The sequence below is a fragment of the Chelonoidis abingdonii genome, chromosome 20 (assembly GCF_003597395.2).
Source record: "Chelonoidis abingdonii isolate Lonesome George chromosome 20, CheloAbing_2.0, whole genome shotgun sequence".
Taxonomy (NCBI): Eukaryota; Metazoa; Chordata; order Testudines; family Testudinidae; genus Chelonoidis; species Chelonoidis abingdonii.
In genome coordinates, this window is record NC_133788.1 from 5,806,281 (window position 1) to 5,828,599 (window position 22,319).

The 22,319-nt window shown below is 50.3% G+C and overlaps 1 protein-coding gene across 1 annotated transcript in view; it reads right to left on the minus strand.

Annotated features, from left to right (window-relative positions):
* Positions 1–4,528: 4,528 nt before the first annotated feature.
* Positions 4,529–22,319, minus strand: part of SH2B2 (SH2B adaptor protein 2) — a 72,226-nt gene continuing 54,435 nt past the window's right edge. Inside the window, exons 5-9 of the mRNA XM_032778014.2 lie at positions 19,538–19,632; positions 17,434–17,619; positions 16,448–16,641; positions 10,952–11,123; positions 4,529–7,987 (exon numbers count right to left, since the gene is read on the minus strand). Coding sequence (XP_032633905.1) covers positions 7,674–7,987; positions 10,952–11,123; positions 16,448–16,641; positions 17,434–17,619; positions 19,538–19,632 — 961 coding nt within the window. The 3' untranslated portion in view covers positions 4,529–7,673. The remainder of the gene's footprint in view (positions 7,988–10,951; positions 11,124–16,447; positions 16,642–17,433; positions 17,620–19,537; positions 19,633–22,319) is intronic.

The following is a 22,319-nucleotide window of genomic DNA, read 5'->3' on the forward strand; positions in this document are numbered from 1 at the left end:
AAATGCTAGGTTGGCCAAGATAACTTTCATGTCTGTGCCCTGTAGTTAGATTGACCTCCTTGTGGCAGACACAGCTAGATCCACAGAAGATTTCTCTCTCCCAACAGCCTAGCTAGCAGTGGGGTGGATTCACTGCAGCCACAGCAGAACCCCTTCCCTGGCTGTAGCGTTTACACTCCAGTGCTACAGCGCTGTAGCATTGACAGTGTCGACACAGGCCCTAGGCAATACCCAGGCAGGAACAGCAGCCGTGTCAGAGCAGGTCATCCAGGGAAGTTTATGCCACTCACAGCCCTTTAAGCCATGCCTGGCCCCCCACTGATTCAGCTGGCTCAGAGCCCATCTAGCCAACGTGGTAAAAACAACATAATTGTTTAAATGCTGGGCCCTGTGTAGAGCATAATTCTCACCCTTGCTATCCTGACCCTAATACAACCTCATCTGTATTGGCAAGGGCAGAAAATGGCAGTAGACACACCTGAAGAAAGTAAAGAAATACACACATCATGTAAAGTACATGAAGAGCGAGCCCTGCAAAATGCTTAGCATTGTTATTAGAGCTCTAGGGTGTTTTTTCTCTTTGCTGAGGTATTACAGAGCACTGGAGTTTTAATAATGATGAGCACCAGTCATACAGCACCCTTCACATCCAAAGCACCTTCCAGATATTATCTCTTTAACCCTCTACAGGGTAAGTAGAATTGCACAGCTCTAAGGCACAGAACGTTTACGTGACTTGCCTAGACCTACCACAGGATATAGGGGCAGAGCTGGGATTACAAATCAGTTGTTCCCAAGTCCCGGTCCTGTGCTCTAGTCACTAGATCGAACTTCTCCCTCTCTTGCTTTCAAAGCTGAGTTGTTTTATTGTAGCCCAAACAGTGCAACCTTCTACTCTCCTCAAGCAGCAATGCTGAGCTGAGTTTTGTCCCCAGAGCCCTGCAAGACATGCCAGAGAGAGGGTGCCTCAGTTTGCATAGTGGGTCACATTCTGGCTGTCTTTTGTGGCTGCTTGCGATTGTGCACACCCGCTTTGCAGAGGCTCTTGGCTGGAATTCAGTACATTTTGCACCAGCATGCCTGCCCGTGCCAAATTTCTACCTCAGTGACAATGTAAGTGAGACTGTACTTCCTAGCACCTCCCTGTGTTGCTGCTTGCGCCATCTGTTTGTGTCACTTCAGTAATTAACTAGCGTTCCACGCGACACCTCACAGGCTTTTGTGCACAGACAGTGATAGATGACGGTGGCTTGAGGGGAGCTGCCTCCAACAACATAAGCAATCTATATGGGAAAGAAGGCATTGAGGTAGCTCCCTGCATGTGAGCCTGCACCATGCACATCTCCTTTCACAGAGTTTGAAGGCACAAGGCTTGTACCAACAGGGAGATTGTAAACCTGAGTGACATTTAGCCATTGCAACAGCTGGAAATTAAGAACTGGGAGTCAATGCAGAGCCCGGTTGGGACACAAGCTTCGTATGCAAGTCAAATTTCTTGTCAGCCAGCTGTGTGCTACAGAAATGCCATGACATTCACTCAGGCTGTGTGCATGCCAAAATAGCTACTAAAGGTCAGGTGCAGTGGAAGAGGGGAATACGCCTTGTTATATTTTACACCAAGATTGGCAGAAGCTGCAAAATCTGGATCCAGATCCCAGATGGCCTAAAGGTGCAAGGGATGTGCAGGAGGAGAGCTTTGAGTCCACTCTGTACATTTAAGGACCATTTATAAAATCTGGATCTACTATTGAACCTGCCCAAAATAGACAGAGGACATGGAGCTGGCTTTCTGGTTCAGCCCCCCTCTATGTTTACATAAGGCTCCTTTTTACCTCCTCTGAGGCTGATCTAGAAATCACACTGGTTTATGCGTCATGTTGGTCGTACAAAACTGATTTTAAAAAGAATGGTGTGAATTTATTGCTGGCAGAGTTTCCAAATGGCTGACAACACCAGAGCTTGAAGTCTGGACAGCCACAGTCCAGGCAGAAGCAAGATAACCTGCCCTGCAGCCATCTGCCCAGCATGCTGCTCAGGCAGTCCTGTCTCCACAGCTCGGTCAGCCCTTGGGCCTTCTGCTAAGGCGGCCAGAAAACAGGCCAGTTAGGATGGTGGTTCCCGTGATCTGGACACCTGTCCACTGGAGGCTGAACAGAAACTAGCTGATTTCCCCACAAGCCACGGAATAGCCCTTGGTCCACTTCCAGTCACAAGCAGCCTGGAGATTAAAAGTGCTGTATACAGTATCATTACTAATCCACTGACACCCAGCCAGTCCCTCTGCATCACTTAATACCTAGATGTTCAGCGGCCAGTCCGATTGCCCTACGATGCCCTGTTTCTTCATCACTGCAGGCGCCACTTCTACAAAGCTGTACTTCCAAGATGAACATTTCAATATTGGGAACTACTGCCTGGCTGTCAGGTCATGGTTCTGGGGCACTAGTCCCTAATGAAGGAATGTCAACCAGGAGTGTAGAAATAGCTACAAACATGGACCTGGCTAGTTTGGTTGTGTAGATAGTCCAAACTATAGTTTCCCACCTGTAACAAGGTACGACCACATAAAATCACAGCTGCTTTGCTGGTCATCTAAAGGAGCCCATACGTGCAGTATGTGGAAAGAGCAGTGAGCAGTGTTCCCTCAAACCACACAGCCCTAGGAAACTGACCTGAGCCAACAGTGTAGTTGGTACTTGCTTGTTATTTTCAAGATACTCACTGGAGGCAAGACAATTGTCAGAGTTGTGCAAAAATAGCAAATATTCCTTTGTGAAATTTAAAAAATTGCCATATAATGAGACTCAGTTTTGTGGTGAGGCCTTGATCAATTCCAAAATTGTGCTGACTGCAGCCTGGCAGGTTTTACACCAGAACAGGAAAATATTTGCATGTTTGAACAGGGGAAAAAAAGAAAAAACCAACCCTGCTCTTGGTCTAAACAAATGTTTGCATTTCAAAATTCAGCATTTGGAGGCACTTTCTTGAAAACGGGAGCGTTCTTGAAAGAAACGGAACTTGTTATCGCTCTGACATGCTCTTGTATTTGGATGGGGAGGTGGGGCAGAAATGTCCATTTTTGACATTTGAGCTTTGCAATATCTAAGTAAATGAAATGTGAAAACCTTTGATCCTGAGGGTTCTCGGGTTCATTGTAAATCAGTCTCTGCCCTAATAATCATACACGCTACAGCAGTTCCGATTCCATCCAGCCGAGGGCAGCCGGACTCATACAAATAAGCCAGTACACTACACTACAGCTGGCTTGTCTCTTACATTGTTTCTACTCCCAGATCTCTCTGTTCCTTACAAATGGACAGACGTGTCCTTCTCTCAGCTTCCCAGGAATCCTGTAAGAGGAGGACAGAACATTATTTTCCAGCACAACCCACAATTCATTCGTCCCTGCTGCAAGAGGTTGCAGTTCACCAACACACCAGGGCATGAATAACTTACTAATACACAAGAGCACACAATGTAATTGTCCCTGGTGCTTGTCTTAGGGATCAAGCAGTATGAGCGTCCTAGAGCCAAGGATTCCATCCTGCTTTTCCTATCACCTGACCTGGTTACAAGAAACCGGGTCCGGCAGCTTTCTTCTGAAACTGTTCCCAGGTATCAGCCAGGTTTGTGCCACTGCCCGCATCACGCCACCTAACTAAGCTTGTGCCAGGGCATTCTGGGAAAATCCAGACAGTGCCTCAGCAGCGGAGAGAACGTTGACTCCAGAGGATATAGGACCATGCTGAATTTACCAGTGACCTATGTGACACAGACAGCAACAGAGCAGGGGGCTGGCTGAGGTTAGCGGCTCACAATAAACCTCCAAAAACAGGCTACAACTAGCAGGAAGAACCTCGGATCCATGGCACAGAAGCGTCACCACTGGCACAGCTCCGTGGACCACCTGGAAGTGCTTTGGTGCCCAACAGTGCTCCAGCCATCACCTTTTGAGGCCACTGTCAGTGCTGCACGTGAAAGAGAAAGAAGAGTCTTGTGGTTAAGGCCCTAGCTGGGAAGCCACAAGACCTGGGGTAAATTCCCAGTTCTGCTTACTCCCTTTGTGACCTTGGGCACGTCACGATCGCTCTGTGCCTCGGCTTCCTCAGCTGTTAAACAGCCAACAGGTACTTCCTTCCCACCCTGTGTAGGCTGGAAGCTCTTTGGGACAAGGACCATCTCTTGCTCTCTGTACAGCCCCTAGCATAATGCAGCCCATATCTCAGTTGGGACTTCTTGGTGCTACCGCTCTACAGATCATAAACAACCTATCACACACACATGGCATGTGGTCCACAACTGGGCCTCCTACGTGCTCAGGGGGCTGGAGCAATTTGTATAGTGGGGGTGCTGAGAGCCAGTGAATCAAACTGTAAATTGTGTATATGATGGAAACCATTTCGAGCCAGGCAGGCTGCTGCACCTGTCGTTACAGCACCTATATACACACTCTGATAAGCTAATATGGCAGCCGGCACTCTGACAGCAAAGCCAGGGAAGCTCCTATAATTACGTTCAATGCAGGGTCTTGGTTCAAATGGTTTTATTTCAAAACTGGAACTCAATTTTCCCATTTGTTTTACAAGTTGCTTAAATAAATTTAGTTATTCTACAGAACATTACACTTTTCCCTACTCCCCCCTATTTACAAATCAACATATTTGCTTGTAGATCATTTGCTTTCCCGCTTACCCAACCCCGAGGGCGGAATGGGAAAAAGCAGCCAGTTGGCGAAGGTCTCCGAGGCAATGCTTTCCCTCCGTCCGACCAGCTCGCTGAGTCTTTCTGGAGGAGGAGAATGGCAGCAACCGGTCAATATCTGGACGCTCCCCGTCAGTTCCTTGGGGGCGCAAACACAGCAGGTCTATTTCAAACTCACTACCAAAGAAAGCCCTGCCTTTCTCTGAAGCACAGGATCCCACCTGTGCGCGTATCGCACAGGCTCCTCTCTATGTGACCCCCCCTAGGCTGGGCTGCTGCAGCATGCAAATAAAAACCCCCACCTAAATCGAATCCCTCCCGCTGACTCTTCCAGATCCTTTGAAAGCAGAAGTGGCTGTAAGCAGAGGAGGATGGGCAGCCCAAGGCTTCACTCCCCCATCCTGTTTCAGGGGCACAACACTTAAGCAAGTGGTACAGCAGGTTGGCCCAGAAGACCTATTCTTTGCCTGTGCAAGTGGGGGGCAGGGGAGAGGAAGAGCTGGGAGAAGTGGCCCCAGGAGGGTGGAGGGGGGAGATGAGGGCACATTCCACTGGCTCAGGAAAGAAGGCACCAAAAAATGCCAAAAGAACCCTTGAGTGGGACTCAAGGCCTTGTCTACACACACAAGTTGTGCTGCTTTAACAATACCTGCAGTGCAAACCCTCCCTGGCGTGGACTCTGTTAGACTAGCAGATAGGTGCATACACCATATAACTTATTCCATATGGGAACAATATATAGTGTTAAAAGGCAGCTTTCATAATACCTAGCTCTTATATGGGGCTTTTCATCAGTAGATCTCAAAGCACTTTACAAAGGACAGGTCAGTCTCATTATGCCAATTTTACAGATGGGGAAACTAGGGCACAGAGACAGGACGTGACTTGCCCAAGGTCACCCAGCAGGCTAACAGAACTGCGAACAGAACCCAGGTCTGCTAAGTCTCAGTCCAGTGCTCAATCCATTTTGCCACACATGCACACTAGACGTGCACTGGTGCAACAATTTCAGTTTAAATAAAAATACGCACACCAGGTCCCAGCCCACCAACTGACATAATTATATCAACATTAAATTCATGTATAGACCTGGCTTTAAGTGCTGGCTGTCTGCCCACAGGGAGTTTCATCCAGCCATGAGTACACATTTTTTGTTTTAAATTAAAACCAGAAGCATACCAACCAAACACTTCAGTTATTTTATCTATGAACACAGCAAGAAATAGCCCTCTCTTTTCTCCAGCTCGCTCTCCTTAGGCGGTTAAGTTTAATGGCCAATAGTTTCAAAAGTAGCCCCTGATTTTTCAGTGCCTTAATTTTGGGGAACCCAACCAAATTTTCACTGACTTCTAACAGAGTAGAGGGGGCCTGGCCCTCCTGAAAATGAGGTTCCCTAGGCATCTCCAGCTGAGGACCCAAACACTGAAGCAGCCCCCAAAAAATGTGTGACCACTTGAAAATCTGGGCCAATGTCATATTTTAAAAGCTCTGTCTCTAGGGGATGGAACTGGCTGAATTCGCCATGTTAGCCAAAAGGTGCATTTGCAATTGTGTTCCTTTTAGCAATGACAATGCAACACACAGGGGTTAACCATGATTGGGATTCAACCAGGAACTTTCAGGTTGGTGTATGTGTGTGTCAGAGAGAAAGAGCATGCACGTAAAAGAAGAGAGAGAATATGCATAAGACACACGTGCATATATTACCAAGAAACCATTAATAAACTGGGGGAAGTTCAGAGAACATAAACACAAATGATCAGGGCCTGAGGAGATGGCTTTAGAAGGAAATACTAACAGAACTCCCCAGATACAGGCTGGATAAGAGGTGATGGAGGCAGGGGGATTTTATTCCACCCCTCAAGCAGCTGTAGGGTTTTAAAAACCAAGAAGGAAAAGGAATCATTAGGGTGGATAAAGTGAAGAAAGGGAAAATATAGGCTGGCTATCTGGAAAAACTTTCTAACAGTCAGATGCATTAGGCTATGGAATAATCTCCCCACGGGTTTGGGACTCCAGTGAACAAACAACCCTAAATTTCCTGCGAACAATCTTGTAATAGCAATGGAGAGGGACCAGATAGTCTGACAGGTCTTTTCCATCTCTGACGGGTGTGTGTGCGGGCACGTTCCCTATACTAGCAACAAAACTACCTTGGCAAGGTCTGTCATGTACAAGGTCACCGCAAAACGTTACTAGCCTGCAGTGTCTTGTTTGCAGAACTCAAGGTAATTATCCCTGAAGGGAAGTAACCGTTTGAGGTGACCTTGACTACGTTCCAACACTGGCAACGTCTAGTCCTTTCCATCAAGGAAATGCCAGGAGATGCTTTCATTGTTGCACAGCTAAGGGAAGAATGACATAAATCAAAGCCATGGATTCCTATTCCAGGAGAACCACTGCATGTTACTAGACCCGAGCGGGAAGTGAGTCCCGATCCAACAGCAGACAATGGAGAGACCGGCAGGCGAATCTTCATAGGAGTTAAGGGAACCGACTGCAAGCTGACAAGGGCAGAGAGCGGGCACTGCTGACCCTTGAACAGGTTTCTTAATGGCACTGGTGTCTTTGGCCTTGTGAGTTCAGAGCACGAGCCAGATCTAGGGAGCTGTGAATGTGTTTGGTTGGGCATACCCAACGCGATTTCCTGGCTGGCAAGTTGCTCATCATTCAAACCATTCTCCAAGCTGCCAGGGGGAGACAGGACAGCCCAGGTCCATTGCTGGTGATGGATGGAGTTGGCACCAGTGAATCGGACGCGGAGGTGAGGGGCACACCAGAGAGCTGACAAGAGAGTGGGACAGCCCAAGGCTTTGGGCCATGGCAATATGTAAACATCCACTGGGGAAGGGGGGTGGTCGGAGATTGGAGCCAGGGCTCATCAGCAATGGCACGAGCATCCTCATGAACCACGGCTGCATCGGTAGGCAAGGACACCCCACACAGAGGGCTGGCCTCCGCTCTGTGACCCCTCAGTAGAAAGAATACTGGTTCTCAACCGCCCTGGTCCTGTTGCGTGAGCCGTCACTCTCGTGATAGTCATCCACGCTAACGCTGGGCGACTCCAGCAGGCGCTCGGTGCTGTTGCTGCGGCTCCGGGCACTGAGGGTCCCCTCCATTCGGTGGTACAGAGGGTGGCTGGTGGAGGAGGAAGAGGCGACAGCCCCCTCCATGGGCAACGTGGGCTGGAAAGGGCCTGGCACAAAGCTGGAGAAGTAGTGTTGGGACAAGAGGTCACTTCTGCAGCTGGGCTGTTGGGAGGCAACAGCTGGAGCAGGGCTGGCATCTGCAAGGTGAAACACAAAAGAGTCACGTGCACGGCAAATGCACGGGGGTGAATGTTTTACAAGCCGTTCGGTGCTGGACTGACAGCCGAGGAGAGAGAGGAGTTCTCCATCCCCAGGGCACATACCGCACAGAGACGCTTGCCCCACACAGCCCTGCCAATATGCTTTGCACTCACACGGCACCTGTCATCAGAGGGTCTTGTGTGCTTTACACAGGTGAGTGTCATTAGTCCCAAGTTACAGGTGGGGAAACTGAGGCACACATGGGGTAGGTGGAGGGGGTCTGGCCCAAGGCCACCCAGCATGTCAGTGACCATCAGGACTTCAGATCTGCTGCAGATCTTCCAACTCCTAGACACTAGGTGGTATGGTCTCTCCTGCCCTCAATCAGTTGAAATATGGAGCCAGGTCCCGGGAATGGCCATGCTGCACTGGACATGGAAGGACGGGCAGCGTGGTACTGGCATGGGCTGCTCTATTGACTCAGGAGCTAGCTCATCATCTTTGCCCATCTCGCAGCGTTTTGCAGACTCCAGCTCAGCCTCACAGCGCCCAGGCCAGGCGAGGAAGCAGGCGGGATCACCCGCGACGCGGAAGGCAAGTCATCACATAATAAATAAATAAATAATAATAATTGGAGATATACCTATCTCCTAGAACTGAAAGGGACCTTGAAAGGTCAACGAGTCCAGCCCCCTGCCTTCACTAGCAGGACCAAGTACTGATTTTTGCCCTAGATCCCTAAGTGGCTCCCTCAAGGATTGAGCTCACAACATAACGTCAGTGGGCGAGCTCAGAAAGATGTTAGGTCTCCCGAATCCCACTCCAGCCCTTTAACCGTGACTCCTCACTGCAGATCTCCCAGTGGTTCTGACTCCAGTGCTAGGAGCTACATCCCTCCCAGCCTCTCATACTGACCCATGGCAGGACACCAAACGAATCTGCTCTCAGTCCATTTGGGTCTTGGCCAATCTGGGGACAGCTGCCCCCTGAGTCTTCTGCCTGAAGCCACATAACCCTCATTGCCTGCAGGGGGTGAGCTTAACTATGTGACCTTCCTTGCAGGCCTCCGAGGACAAAGGGGTGTCTCCTGCCCAGCCAGGGGTGGTTCCTTCTCCCCAAGCGCAGTGGCACAGTCCGTCCGCTCTCATGGTGATGCCCTGGCCTGCCCCATACCCAGCTGGGACAGCACCGGACCTCACCTCAGAAACCCTGTGAGTTGCTAGCACAGCTGAAATGCCTCCAAGGGGAGCACAAAAATCTACGGGGCCAAGAGGCAAGAGCAGAAAGTGCCAGCGCTGTAACTCTGCCCCTTGTACCTCCAACTGCACATGCGCTTATCGAGTCTGGATGGGACACGTGGCCTATTGCCCGCCCCCCTCCCCAATCAACCCTGGATGGGGACATGGAACAAGATCAGGCCCATCAGGTTTGTATCATCTTGAGCAGACCCACCCCCCACTGCTGTTACAGGGTGTGGGGAGGACAGCAACTGGTGCAGAGACTCCTGGCAGCATGTCCCCATCAGAGGGATTGAGGGGTGTGGGTGACAGCCCAGAGTCAAGGGGACTCTGCATGGATCTGGTGGCACCCCAGAAAACCAGGCAGGTCTTGGGGGGAAATCAAGCTCCTTGGGGAGGCCCCTTGCCACTTCCTATGCAGATGGAAGGAAGCCTGTCTCCCTGGGGACGAACTGGGAGACACCCCTGAGCCCCATATGAAGGCTACGTAGGGGACCACTGACCTTTGTATCACGTTACGGCCCCCACTGATCTCTGAGATTGCTCATTTGAGGAGTGGGTTTTAAATGCATCCACCCTATGCCAATTCGGAGGCAGCGCAGACCCAAACGATCACATCCCCTCAGGACACGAGGTGCTCAAGGCTCTCGCCCCGTTCAGCCCTTCAAGATCTAATCAGACACACGGACAAAGGTAATAAAATCCTTCCCACAAGGGTCCACCCAACTGCATCTCGAGTGACTTCACTCGCCCTGCCTCATCAAGTATGTGCAACAGGCCATTCAGCACATCCCTTATCACTGGAGCAGAAAATACACACGCTGGTGCCCAGAACACGCTTCCTGCAGCTCATGGAGTGACACGGGGATGGATACACACACACAGCTCTTTTAGATTTGCTATATATGGAGGCAGCACCTCTAGTGGTTAGAGCAGAACACTGGGCATCTGTAAGGCCAGGTACATGGTTGTCAGTAGGGACTGAACCTCGGACCTCTGGATGCTAAAGCCCGCACCATTACTGCCTGAGCTAAAGGAGCTGGCTCTGCTAGCCAGGACTGTAGCAGGCCCAACCTCTATATATGGCCTGGCCACCACTAGAAGTGGCACATCCACATCCAGGATGCTGGGTTTCTATTCTAATCCCTTCCTGTATAACCCTGAGCATAATTCTCACTGACCCTCAGTTTGTCTCTCTGTAAAATGGGATAATAGACACAGACCTACTTTCATACCATGCTTTGAGATCCCTGGATGAGAGATACCAGACATTATGTTGTGAAAGTTGTCTCTGGAAATCCACCTCAGCCCATATCAAAGGGCGCCACCCTGTAAAGCCGGCTTGGTCCTTCTGGCCAGGGTATCTTGGATGCGGTTCCTTCTGGAGCCAGACATCACCATTCCTGAGCTGGCTGCTGGTCAGAAGAACTCAAGGGCTAAGTGAAGTGCTCCTAGCCCCACTCCCCAAGGGGCAGCAGAGGGGCAACACCGTCGAATAAGCAGCACAGCTTTTGGGAAATGGTATTGGAGAGGAAAACACGAGAGAACCTTTTTCTTTTGGATGTTTCCTGGAAACTTGGTGCAAACATGTTTCTCCTGGAGACGGCCCTGACCCCAAGTCCTAGGATCACATCCGGATCTGAGCTCAGGCCCATCTCCAGCTCTCCTCACTCATCTCCTGTGCAGGATCACGAGGGAGGCTGTGCTACCCGGGTGACCTACCAGAGAAGGGGCCCTGCGCCACGACATAGCTGCGGAGAGTGATGTCAGCTGAGCCGCCGGACTCCAGGGGGATGGGGTGGGTGTGGAAGTGCCGCAACATATCGAAGATGGTCTGGAACCAGAGGTGCTGCACGTGGCACTGTCCATTCTCGTTCAGGGACAGCCGCAGGTGCTGCAAGAGAGGAGCACAGTGAAGCAGATGGGCCAGCCAAAGGGCAAGTCCACCACAGCCATGGCTACTGACTCAAGTGTTATTTTTGCCACAGACCGTGCACGTGGCTTGGTTCCTTCATGTGCCGGGTAGAATGTTTACAGCTCCCCCAATCCAAAGGCTACTGGTTATCTACAAACAACATTGTTTTTTCCGCTTTGCTAGCGATTTGGCTCAAACAGGAAGAGCTCATGTTTCAGAGCATGTCGGGAAACTGATTGGCTGCCAAGCAACAGCTACTATGACCCATTCGGAAAGCCTCCGGTCAGGGAAGCTGGCCTGTCGGGTTACCAGCAGCATGAAACAGAAGTGTTCTTTGAGCAGAGGGGGAAAGAAAAAGCAAAGCACCTTTACCCACACACAAAATAAATCTGGAATAGAGGCTGCTCAAAGAGAACATACAGCAGAGATCTTCTGCTCTGTGACCTTTCATTGACACGAGCACGGCTGCATGCAAGTTAAAGTGCAATTGAATTGCAGTGCAAGACATTTGCTGGGAAATCAAGGGCCATTTGCCTTAGTTACTTCCGTCTGCAGTGGAGTGGCCTGTTAAACCGTTATCATTTCACCCCTACGGGGCAGTATTCCTTATAAACACTGCACATTTCAATGGCCTTTCTGAGTTGCAAGTCCCTCCAGTGAAGTGTGAGGTTCCTCTGGGCAGCTCCCACCAAACTCAGGGGTGTGTGTTTATTAATAAGCCCAGGAGATTTAAAAAGGACCCTATGTAGTGTGCCCCCTGGTGGAGAGGTGGCAAGGCTTGGCTGCAATAAATAACAGGATTTTCTATTGGGGCTGCTGGATACAGACAGATCCTTTGGTTCTCTCTGGCTCGCCTAGCTGCCAGACCACCTAACACAGCCTGTGCTGCCAGTGTCACCATACAAGGTCTCCCCTCAGTCCTGGCCTGGACAGTCATGGAAGTAACTGCTATCTACTCCCCACACCTCTCCCTTCCAAGAGTCTTGGCTCTGGTGAAAGATGCCAGATTAATAATGGTGCGAAACGAAGCCCAACGTTCATCCTCAGCAGCAGTGATATGAGCTTCCTGGCTGGGTTCTCTGCCGATGGGTGTCAACCCAGAGCCTGGGAGGGCAGCTCAGCGGTGACGCGGCAGTTCTGTGGTATGCCCATTCAGTGCTCTCCGGTCGGCCCACCAGCACGAATTGCAGGGAGCGCTTTTTGTGAACCAGACGCTTGTCCCCACATAACTAGCCTGAGCCTGCAGCCCTGACTTCTGAACAGACACGACTGCATTGGAACCAGTGACCTAGAAGCCAAGAGCTCCACAGCCTGTTGAGTCATCTCAGTCCCCCAGGCCGGCAGCCTTTAGGTAGAACATAACCACACACCAGAGCGCACCTTAAAAAGGGGTTGTCTGGCTCTTTCTTAGCAGTCTGGAAAGCTGCTTTACATCCCCTTCTACCCGAGCTAGGAGAGAGACATGCACCACCCCTGGATCTCACTGGAGCACCCGGGAGCTAGTGCTTCCTCTGAAGCCAGTGCAAACTCTCTCTGGTTCAGTGGGAGCAGACTGGAAAAGTCAGACACAAGCTGCAAATCCTCACATTATCTGGCAGACAAGGGAGCCTCCTACTCCCAAAGTTATGTTCTTGGCTGCATCCTTCCTCCTCACCTTCCCAGCACGAGGAGTCCCATTAGCGACAATGGGACAGATGACCGTACTAACCACGGTAACGCAAGCAGGATTTGGCACACAGACTAAGACTGTATCCAGCAGCCTCTCTGTTGTACTGTAAGTCAGGAAGCTGGTTCAGCAATCTCATATTAAAAGATCTGTTCCCCAGGCTCGGAAGTCCATTAACGTGACTGTTTATCAGGCTGGCACTGAAGGTTTGAATTTGATGGGGCTCTGGATTCTTCTCCCCTTATGTTAATATCTTTAAAACCAGGCTGGTTTTTCAAGCTTCAGAAGTTGCATCAATGTATTTTGGGAATGGAGTGGTGGGGCAGGCAGGGGATGAATTTGGAATATGCAAAGATAAACAGAGGCCCTTAATCTAGTGTGTGGGCTGAGCAGTCTTGAGGGAGAAGCCCCCAGAGGAGTCAAGCCTGGAGAGAAGGTTGGAGCTCAGCTTTGTTACGCTCCATTTGATTTCTTTGTTAATAAAGCCAAGCCGCAGGAAAGGGACTAGTTAGCAAGTCGATATGCCGTATGACGGTTGATTTAGATCAGGTTAGACCAGGAACTTGCACCCAAATCCTAATTCGGCAACAGGACACACAGCATGTACAGATTTGGAGCAAACAATTATGTTCTAAAAATAAAACAAAAATCTGTAACAAGAGCTTCCTCTCTTGGGGCCTGAGAGGTGCTAAGCACCCACAATGTTCCCTGAAACCAGCTGGAATAGAGAGCACTCAGCATCGCTCAGGATCAGGCCTGTCATGACTTGCCAAGGCTAACACTTGCCAGAGGGACATCCCCTTCAGCCCTGCAGAGGTGAGAGCACTCAGAGTTCCCTCAGCCCTAACCCAGTTCAGGAATGTCTCCCTTTCCCCGTCACCCCAACCCAGGGCTTAGCAGGGTGGCTGCTGGACCAAGCACACCCCTGCCATGTCTAATAAGAGAGAGGATTTGCACTCAACTCTAGCATTGAATCCTGACAGGTTTCTACTTCACTGAACCCCCTCAGACATCATCCACAGCACCATTCAGGTGAGGGCATTTTGCTTTCACGCATCAGGCCAGGAAACTGTGCAGCCAGCACCAAAGGCCTAATAGATCTCTCCATGGGAGATTAACTAGTGGCGTCACCAACAAGAGAACTGATGCCCCTTCGCTAGAATGTGGACACTTCCGAAAGTTATTGCTACCGAGCCGCTCGGGCTGTCCCAGCATTTAGGGCCATCGATGCCAAGCAGAAACAGAAGAATAAAAGAGAGGCTTTTTACTTTAGTGATCTCAAAGCACCTTAGAAAGGGAGCCAAATATCAGCCTAGTCTTGCAGAGGAGCTGGCAATGGAGCTTGAGTAACCTGCCCGTAGTCACTCAGTGAGTCAGTGACAGAGTAGGGAAAAGGCTGCAGATCTCCAGAGTTGTCTCCTGAGCTAAATACTAGGTCCAAGTTGTTCTAGTGGGATCTCTTGTCCCGCTGGACAATTAAGCAGCGTCAGCCTTTCACTGGCTTGCAGGCTAGTGGCACCATCTCGCTGCTGACCCACAGCTGGCATCATGGAGTTAGGGCAGCCATGTTACAGAGAGACAGACTGCAATGGGTGCTGACAGTTGCATAGCCCGTGCTTAATCCAGGCACGTGAGTCATACACCGCATAAAAAAGGGTCTGCGTCAGACACACACAAAAAACCAGCCAGCAAGAACAAACGAGCTTTATATTAAAAAAAAAAAAAAAACAAAAAAAAAAAGGCAGGCCTTGCTCTGATCTTCCTATTGTGCCGTTCCTGGCAGGCTGGCACTGGGATAAGGCACTGCCAGCATTGTTTCTTTTAAAGCCTTCCTGCCTTAGCAGAGCAGCAAGTGCTGTCAAATCTGCAAGATACATTTCAGTGGCTTAGCCTTTCCACTCCCCCAGCTTCACATTTGGGGCAGTCAGACAGAGCCCTAGATGGCGGCTGCTTTTCTCTTGCGGGGAGGGGACCAGTTAATGCTCGTTTGGGAGCTGAGCCTGGAGACTAAAGTGCAACTGCGTGGGCTATTGGCAAAGTGGGTGGTTTGGGGTCCCCTTGGGCATTTTACTCTCTATTCATTAGAGCTGGTCTGGCAGGGCCCCCTCTGGCAGCATCTTGAGCCAACAGGAAGCTTTCGCTTCCTCCTACACTCTAATCCTCCAGGGCTGCTCTCAGTCCTCTCCCTGCACCGAGCTGGCTCATTCTCTCTCCTCTAGCAGCCTTGCTTTCCACTGGCTCCCTGGGCTGCTCCAGGTGGCTAACATCCAACTTCCTTTATAGCCCCCGCAGACTTCCTTCACAAGGGGTTTGATAGCCCCAGTGTCCTGGCTACATTCCAGTTCTGGTAGCCACCTGACAATCCCTTTTTCACGTTCAACTGGATCCAGGACCCCCATATTGCTCTCTGGGGACGTCTTCATTGCAGCTAGACGTAGACATATGCACATTAGCTTCGATCAGGGTGTGCAGCCGAGCCAGCGCAGGTGGCGGAAGGGGCTAGCCACCCTGAGAACTATCCCGTCCAAGACCTAGGCCCATACTCAGACCATTGGCCCATACTACCACCCTTCAGCTTCGTTGCTATTTTTAGCATGCTAGCTCAAATGAAGCTAGCACATGTATATTGACTCGATGTACTCTCCGTACTGACCAGTAGCTCAGTATTTCTGTGACCTGTTTAAAGGGGTCAGCGTTCCACCCCAGAGATAGCTGCATTTCAGTGATGGTGAGCTAATCCCTGTTCATTACATAGGTCTCCATCTTGCCTTCATATATAAGGGTATCACTTCCACTGAAATCAATGGGAGCTTTGCCTACAGAATCTGGGGGCAAAACTGATCTGTAGTGTTGTAGCCCAGTAGACCAGGCACTGGACTGGGACTCAGGACACCTGGGTTCTATTCCTAACTCTGCCATTGGCCTGCTGGGGGATCTCAGGCAAGTCATGTCCCGCGCTGTGCCTCAGTTTCCCCATCTGTAAAAAGAGGATAATGATACTGATAGCCTCTGTAAAGTGCTTTCAGATCTAACAATGAAGAGAGTGAGGTAGTAGTAGTTTGCAGAGTGCTTCCAATTCTGGTAACCACCTGACCATCCAGACCTCTGGATAAAAGGCCACACATAAATGTTAGCTCTTTTCATTCCCCCTTATGCAGCACAGAACTAAAGATACAGAGAACCACTGGGAGACAGGGTTTCTCTTCCCTTCCTGTCCTAATTTGCTATACAGCATGGCAAACATGTTTTAAACAGCTGGTACGATCCTCTGCAGAGGTGGCCACATTTCCACCACAGATTGAATGGATCCTTTTGCATCATTCTGGGATGAAAGGCATTTTCAAGGGTCAGAGAATTATTCGTGTTTGGGGATCTCAGCAATCCCAAAAAAGCCCAGTCAATAACGACACTTTCGAGCATCTTTTTAGAAGTCAACAGAGCCATCCTGCTTCCAAGGCCCACTGTAATCAGACAGGTGGGCCAGACAGGCCCCCTGTCCTGTTCTCTGCACACTGCATGTCGGAGTGACACTGAGAGGTGGAAAGACAAACTAGGGATAGCACCAGAGAACAGTGGGTGAGTGCTGCTAGGGCAGTTCTAAAACCAATGAAATAATCAGCATCACAATGGCACTTGCCTTTGCTTTCCCCTGGAAGTTAAAAGTCAGCACGTATTCGCCTGGTCGAGTTTCACTCTGCCGAATGACAAACAGACCATGACTCCTGGCCCCACCAAAGAGCACCAGCTGGGCGGCTTTGATCCGCGACAGTGTCCCGTGGAACCAGGGGAAATCTGAGAGGTTGATCTCTGCTTCTGTTTCACTTTCCTCCCCTGTACAGTTGGAAGGGGGTAAAAGAAAGGCCATTTTGAGAGGGAAATGTTTGTTTTTCGAAAGGGACAGCAGCAACAGTGAATAGACTGCAGGGCTCTGGCAAAGGACGTTCTGGCTGTTCTAGCAGGACTGGGATGTCAAGTGGGAAGATAACGTCTGAGCAGGCTGGCTACTGAGTGCTAGGGTGACCAGACAGCAAGTGTGAAAAATCAAGACAGGATGTAGGGGGTAATAGGACCCTATATAAGAAAAAGACACAAAAATTGGGACTGTCACTATAAAGTCAGGACAGCTGGTCACCCTATTGGGTGCTCCATTCAATTCCACTGAAAGAGCAGCCGGGCAGGGCAAACAGAGGGTTTCTATATTAAACTAATAATGGGCTCTTCTGGCTGAGAGCAGCAGGGCAAGGTTAGAACTGAGTGCACTCAGCCCTCCCTGCCTGCCTGTACAACCCCCCCATCACCACCGCCCCACCAGCTTTATTCCTGGGTCCACACCTTCCCCCTTTTTTCCACCAGGCACAGCCACCTTCTGTATAGGCACCTCATCTACATACCTGTCCCCATGAACACCCCTTTCTTTAATCTCCCACCTCCACCCTTCTCCCTCACACCCTTCACTCTAATCAGAATGCAGCAGTTCTGCTCAGGCTTGCTCAAGAGACTCACGTTGCATTGCAATGGGATTTTTCCCTTTTCTTCTATTAATTGTGTCACATGCAGCAAATCAGCTGGAAGGTAGCCAGGGTGGCTACCTCCCACTTGCCCCGCCCAGAGCCTTGCAGGTACCTGCTAAATGACTGCTGGTGGCTGATGACTCCAGGGTCTGCAGGAAGTTTTCAAGTGGTACATGGGCCAGGTGTTCCCCTGAGGAGTCCCTGGCCCTGCCATGTGGGGCTGAGATGACAGTGGCAGCGATTGGGGTGGTGGTGTGGGTGGCAAGCACAGAACATCTGTCTGGAGTCCTATGCACACCTGAAAGGAATGCAGGCTTTAATGGCTTAAAGCTCAGAGTTTCTCTGCAAATCAACCCACAGGCACCTGTAACAGACCCACCAGATTGGTGCTATGCCCTCAACTTTGGAGCAGTGTCTTGGAGAAACCCTTCAGTAAGTCAGACCCCCAAGGGGTCTTGCTCCTCCTTCAGGGCAGGTCACACAGCCTCCCAAGACTGAACCTCGGGGGCTCCAACACTCCTGCTTCACACCGCGAGCTCTGCTCAGCAAATCCAACTGAGATCGACACCTGGTAGAGACTTGTCCACCCACCAGGGATTAATGCACCTCACCATGTACTGACAGGGACACTGAGGCAGTGTTGTCAAAACAGGTGGGTTTATTAGTCACCCACAATGGAGGAAGTCCCTAGGTTAGAGTAGAGGAATGAGGGTTAAAGCACAGCCTAGTCTGGCTAGCTCAGAGCCCCAGGCAAGCTGCATTTTCTGGCTCGGTCTCTCTGGGGGTATGGCTACACTGGCACTTTACAATGCTGCAACTTTCGCACTCAGGGGTGTGAAAAAACACACCCCTGAGCGCTGCAAGATACAGCGCTGTAAAGCCTCAGTGTAATCAGTGCCGCAGTGCTGCAAGCTACACCCGTAGAGGATGTGGTTTACGTGTAGCGCTGGGAGACCTCTCTCCCAGCGCTGGCGCTCTGACCACACACACACTTCAAAAAATTTCAAGTGTAGCCATGCCCTCAGTCTGCCTTCCTTAGCCTGGTCCCAGGTGAGTAAGCTTCCAGCTTCCTCCAGAAGCCAACATTGTATCCCCCCAGCTCACACCTTCCAGCCCTTTGTTCTCATGCCCGGGTCTTTGTTCAGCGTCCCTGCTGAGAGGTGGGGGAACTCCATCTCCCTTTGGATCACTGCTTACTGGGGTCAATGTCTGGTTAACTGGGTTTTCCATTGATACAGGTCTGAATTTTCTTTGTTACAGTGTCAGCCTTGGACAGTCCTTTTTAGAGACACATTCAGGCTCAGACAGCTAGGCAACACACACACACACACACGCACAGCCTCTTAGCCTGCCCCCAGAGACAGCATAGTCCTCCTCCCCGCCCACTGGGTAGCCATGCAAAATATAGCGGAAACTGAGGCAAACAAAAGGTTGATAACAAATATTATAGAAAACCCCTATGTTGTCAGCCCCACATTCAGTAATAACAGACTTGGTGTATTGTCCCCTATGCAGTTTGCTCCTATTAGAGAGAAAGGTAGACAGCTGGCTGGTTTAGTTTGTTGGGTTAGTTAGTGCCAGACTGGTCATCCTAAAGACTGCAGACAAGCAGAGCCACTTTAACCCCTCCCTGCATGATCCTGCCAATATGCTACTCCCCTGCCCTGGAAGGACAACCTCGAGAAGTAAGAGAGGATAGCTCAGTCTCAGACAGGCCATTCACTGTGTGGCTGCTCTGCTGACTAGCAACAATGGTGCCATGATGCCTCAGTAGGGGCTGGATGGAGACCCAAACTCTTCTCATACTCAGCAGAGCACAGAGAACAATGACGTTTTGGTCAACAGAAATGGGACAGATTTGAAACAGAAGCCAGAGTCTCCATGTGCTGGTCTTAGTCTCCTGTGCCATCCATTTCTTTAGGGATAGGTTGCTGGGGTCAGGCTAGGATCAGCTGCTGGCTTCAGGGCCCATGAAAGCAGGGTATTTTAATAGAGTCAGAAGGGCCAGATACTGGGCCTGCATCCGTGGCCTGTCAGATCAGGGTGTCTGCACCATGAACGAGAACAGATCCTAAAGGAGAGCGGAGTCATCCCACATTTTATAATCTTTTCTTTTGTTGTCAGTTGCATTCTCCCCTTGAAACCCAACCCAACACCACAAGATGCGCAACATCTGAACCCAACATTTCTGGTGATTTTCTCCGGGGGGTCCTTACCATCAGCCACAAATTCACAGCTGCAGGAGGGTACCCTGCCTGGCAGGCAGGCTCCCTGCACACAGGAGGAAAGTTCAATATCATCTCCGCTGTCCCTGCAAGGAAAAAGCAGAGCAGATGGTCACATGCAGGCTGTCACTCTCTGCAGGTGCACGCCTCACCGGGGATGGGGTGGGCAGGGAAGAATTTCCACTCTCAGGTAGGAACCATGGTTCATTTAACTGATGTTATAATTCTGGGTAAATTCTAGCTCCATGCACTCAGTTGAGTGCTCTGGATCACATTTCTAGTGTCTGTAACATGAAAGAACGGGCCCTAGCTCTGCCAGACGGCTGCTGTGCCTTTCTTGCCAGTCCCTTGGATGCAGACCAAGCTCCGATGCTGGCCAGTAAAGGCGATGCCTCGGAGGCCATTTGGGTTGGAAGCAGAGTTCAAAGAGAGCATCTGGGACCGAACGGATGGGGGCGGGTGGGGGAAGCAGAGCAGGCGGGAGAGATGAAGGCAGGCCAACCCCAGAGGTGGAGGATACCCATTTGGAGATGGAGGAGCTGATGTTTAACATAGGGGGGTGGAGTAGGAGCAAGATAGGCCTGGTGGGCCTGGAGACAAGGTCTCTTGGGGGGACAGCAACAGCCAGTCCACCAGCAGGAACGTCTGACCAAATGACCCCCTATGGGAGCAATGCGTGTGCACATCCCTGACCATTGGCCGACTCCCTCTGTCAGTCACAGCTGTGCCCGCCCCTTTAGCCTGATGCCACTGTCATGCAAAAAGCCATGCTCTCTTGAAATCCTATTTTTAGCCTGGACGCTCCCGATTGCCCCATTGTGGTGAGATGCGCACACCCGTCTCTGTTACTCTCAGAGCAACAGCCTCTAGCTGAACCAGGAGGACACGTGCTAGCAGGCAGCTCAGGAAGCGGTTTGTGTTAGCGGTAATTGTTTGGGAGGGAGCTGCTGAATTATTTAGTAACCAGCGAATGAATCAGCAATCGGAGTCATTCAACTGCAACCCTTAAAAAAAAAAAAAAAAAAACTCTGCAGAAAATGTGTTGACAGGGCATTGACGAGGTTTCTGATTCAAACCTTTGGCAAAAGGATCAAGCACAGCACGCACAAGATGAATGAAAATTCACTCTTGGTGCTCACCGGGCGTGCCCATGTTAAATATCCCAGAGCACTCTATAAACACGGGCCTGATGCTGCAAATACTTATGCCCATGCTTAGCTTCAAGCCCACGAAGGGTCCCTTGCATGGCTGCAGGGCTGCTCACGTGCTGGAAGTTAAGCACATGCATGCCCATTTGCTGGACTGGGGCCTTACTCCTGCAAAGAAGGCAAAGTATTTGCCTCCCATATTGCAAATGGAGAGAGAACTGCGCAGAGATGTCAAGCCACTTGCTCAGAGTCACAGAGCATGGCAATGGTGGCAGAGCCAGCAGTCCTGGCTCCCATCCACTGCCTTAGCCCTTGGATAACACTCTTTACAAGCTGCAGGGCAGGGACCAAAGTGCATTAACGTGGTCTTCTAGTCTTCAGAAAGCCCTTTGACACCTAAACCCTTGACCGTTCTGTGGGCTGGGCGCTCTCAGCTGAGGGCTCCCGGATGCTCTCTGCAGCAAAGCAGAACATGTATAATGTGCTCCCAAGACAGGGATTCAATAAAAACCAACAGACCCCCCTCCTTTCCCAGTGCCTCCCTTTACATCTGAGCCACCATGAGAGTCCCCCTCCCCTGTGAACTGCTTAGTATTTCAGACATGTTTGGAATTAGGATGGAGCCTTATGCTGCAGAAAGGCAGCTAAAGCCAAAGCAAATAAGTCTATTTGCTACTGTGAGATGTTTATTAAGGTATTTTAACCTTTTCCATGATGTCTTGAGGAGTCAAACCCTTCTCCCCCCCTCAAACCCTCAGTGAGACTGAAACAATCTTCTACAGTGTCTTGCAACCTAACAGATACCACACCAAGCTGGTAGCAGGCTGCACACACAGGAATCTCTGTCTGTCAGTGAAACCCGCAGCAGCTGCCTAAACCATAGCACTGCACAACAGCATAGGAGAGGATGTGAAGACAAATGTATCCAATTGTAACTGCAGGCAGAACCAGACTCTAACCCACTGGTTAGCATGTGCGAGACATCCGGGATTCCTGTCACAAATAAGCCCCCACTTACACAATGTCCGCTATATTAGCTGACACACTGGGGATTTAAACTAGGAACTCCAGAGCTACAAACATGAGCCGGTTTAGCTAGGGAGACAAGCCTCTATAGCTGCTGGCTGTAACAGGCTCAGAGCAGGAGGGGCCTTGTTTCATCACAGAGATGACTGCTGGTTAGTACCAGTGTTTCTCGTCCAGTCAGCTGGATCTGAAAACCGTTCCCTGTCTGCCGGGGCAGTAGATTGGTGGGTCACTCAATGACTAAAGCTAGCCAACCTTTTCTGAACAAATTCTGTTGTTGAAAAAATGAGTTTTTTTAAAAAAAGGCATTTTGGGGTGAAAAAAACATTGACTTTTTTAATTTTTCTTTCTCTCTATCTGAACACCTCACATTCTCTCTAATGGATTTATCCTCACAACAGGCCTGTGAGGTGAAGCAGTGTTGTCATCCCCATGTTACAAATGGGGAACTGAGGCAGCAAGAGACTAAAGGACTTTCCCCAGGGTCACACAGAATGTTTGTGCCAGAGCAGGGACTAACTCCAGATCTTTTAGGCCCAGGCAGTGCTCTAACCACTGGATAATCCTTCCTCTGCTGAGATGGAGAGGTGCCTTTTGAA